General features: G+C 35.8%; 1 protein-coding gene across 1 annotated transcript in view; it reads left to right on the forward strand.

Annotated features, from left to right (window-relative positions):
• Window positions 1-1,318, forward strand: part of LOC102581486 (basic salivary proline-rich protein 2-like) — a 5,249-nt gene extending 3,931 nt beyond the window's left edge. Inside the window, exons 3-4 of the mRNA XM_006341506.2 lie at window positions 610-687; window positions 771-1,318. Of these exons, the coding sequence (XP_006341568.1) occupies window positions 610-687; window positions 771-908 (216 nt within the window). The 3' untranslated portion in view covers window positions 909-1,318. The remainder of the gene's footprint in view (window positions 1-609; window positions 688-770) is intronic.
• The last annotated feature ends 648 nt before the right edge of the window (window positions 1,319-1,966 follow it).

The raw sequence follows: 1,966 nt of genomic DNA on the forward strand, positions 1-1,966 counted from the left end.
AGTATGAAAAATGGGGGGGGGGGGGGGAGTTGATTATTAGAAAGATCTAGCCCATAAGTATACCTTTTTGATTGTTTCAAATATAGTTTGCCAATAATTAAAAAGATTAAGACAATGAACTGAAGAAATATGTTTTTTGATTGTTTCAAATATAGTTTGCCAATAAATAAAAAGACCAAGCCAATGAACTGAAGAAATATGTTAGAAGTAGAAAGTTGGGAAATAAATGACCAAACCTCGTAGCTTGTCTTCTGGTTTTAGCTGAGCCTCTGCTGTAATGTGTTTTGTGTTGAATGAAGCAAGATTCTTTATTTGAACTTGTTTTTAGTTGGGGATGGGAGTATGCATGACCTATTCTTTGCTTCAAGCAAAATGAGCAGAATACAAATTGGTTGATTCGACATCAATAAGATATTGCTTTTTGAGAGAGTGGTCCTTAGAAGATGGGAATTTTTTTCCTGGAATGTTGTCTTTCCAATTTTGTTGTGCTCCTCATTTGGCTTTAGATGGAAAATGGCAATGACAGGTCATATATTTAAGTTTTGCAGAACTAGTTGTTCTTATTTGAATTATTCCTATTTTAATCCTTCATACTGTTTTGGTTTCTAGAATGTGACATCCCCTGCAGTTTCGGACCCCAAGTTGGTGGTGGCTTATGAAGATCTAAAGGGAAAACTTGAAAATATGGTAAGTCATTGTGAAACAACTAAAATTTTAGTTTAATGTGCATATGGTTGTGTTGATATAAAGAATTTTGAAAACATCGGCAGCAATCAAGAATAAGGGAGGCAGCAAATGCGCTGAGGCCATGCTTAAATGCTGAAACACCAGCAACTGCTCTGGCAGCATTTCAAGAGTTGGAAGAGTTAGCAGGACCGGCCGGGGTAGATCCTATGCACCAAAATTGATAAAGAAGGATGCTGTAGAGATGAAGGCCGTGCTTAAACTCAGAGTGTAACATTATTCAGGGCTGGAGACCGTTAAAATCAAGGAAGTTTCAGGACAGAGTTAGTTGTTGGTGACAGGATGAAGATGCGCTTAGACAGTGTAGCTACCTCTAAGGAATGTATTTGTTACTGTCAATTTGTTAGGTTAATCAGGATTTGATATTCCGTTGCACAGTATGCATTATGTTGTAGTTCTAACTATTTGTAGTTGATTTCGTCATTTGATAAGTACCTTATCTGCTAATTTTGTTAATGACATTCAAGGGAGACTAAGTCATGCTCTTGGGGGTGCTATGTATACTCTTTTGAGTATGAGTATGTTGGATGGTTGGAAATGCCTTTGCCAGATTTATAATGCCTCTCTTCTTGGATCTGTATGGCTCATTGATTGTTGCTGTTTTGGATGTTAGATTTGCATTTTAGCTTACATGGGTATTATTACCTGCTCTCCTGTTCCGTACTAGCTTGAATGGAGCAAAGCAGATGGTGTTAGGGGTTCATATAGCCATCCTAATTTAGTTGAGATTGAGATTGAGGTGTTAACTAGCAATTGTTGTTCTCCTCCTGTGTTTAGCCAGCTTTGCACCCTTGATGTACTGGTAGAATTTTATTATTTTTTAGCCACCAAGAAACAAATGAACTTCAAATATTTCTCTTTTTTCTGGTATGTCTTCATTTTTGTGAAACTATTTCTCAAGCAAGGGAGATGATAAGTCATTGAAGGGTTTGTGTGAATGATGGAATGGTTAATACTACTCAATTCGAACTCTCTTATGGTGATATATAAGATATATAATATCAAAATATCTTTTCCAGAAAATGATGCAAGAGGTCTTAGTCAAGAAATAGATATTCTTCTATATTAAAATTTCAATTGAAAAGTTAATAGGTAAGTTTTTGTATCGCCCATGGAAAAGAATCAAAACATAATGGTTTGGCCTATTTATTGCGAAGAGGGGATATTGCATACTACTAAAATTTCAATGTTTGCAATAGTTGTGTTCTTCTATGCAAGATGA

The sequence above is a fragment of the Solanum tuberosum genome, unplaced genomic scaffold, assembly GCF_000226075.1.
Source record: "Solanum tuberosum cultivar DM 1-3 516 R44 unplaced genomic scaffold, SolTub_3.0 scf00026, whole genome shotgun sequence".
NCBI lineage: Eukaryota > Viridiplantae > Streptophyta > Magnoliopsida > Solanales > Solanaceae > Solanum > Solanum tuberosum.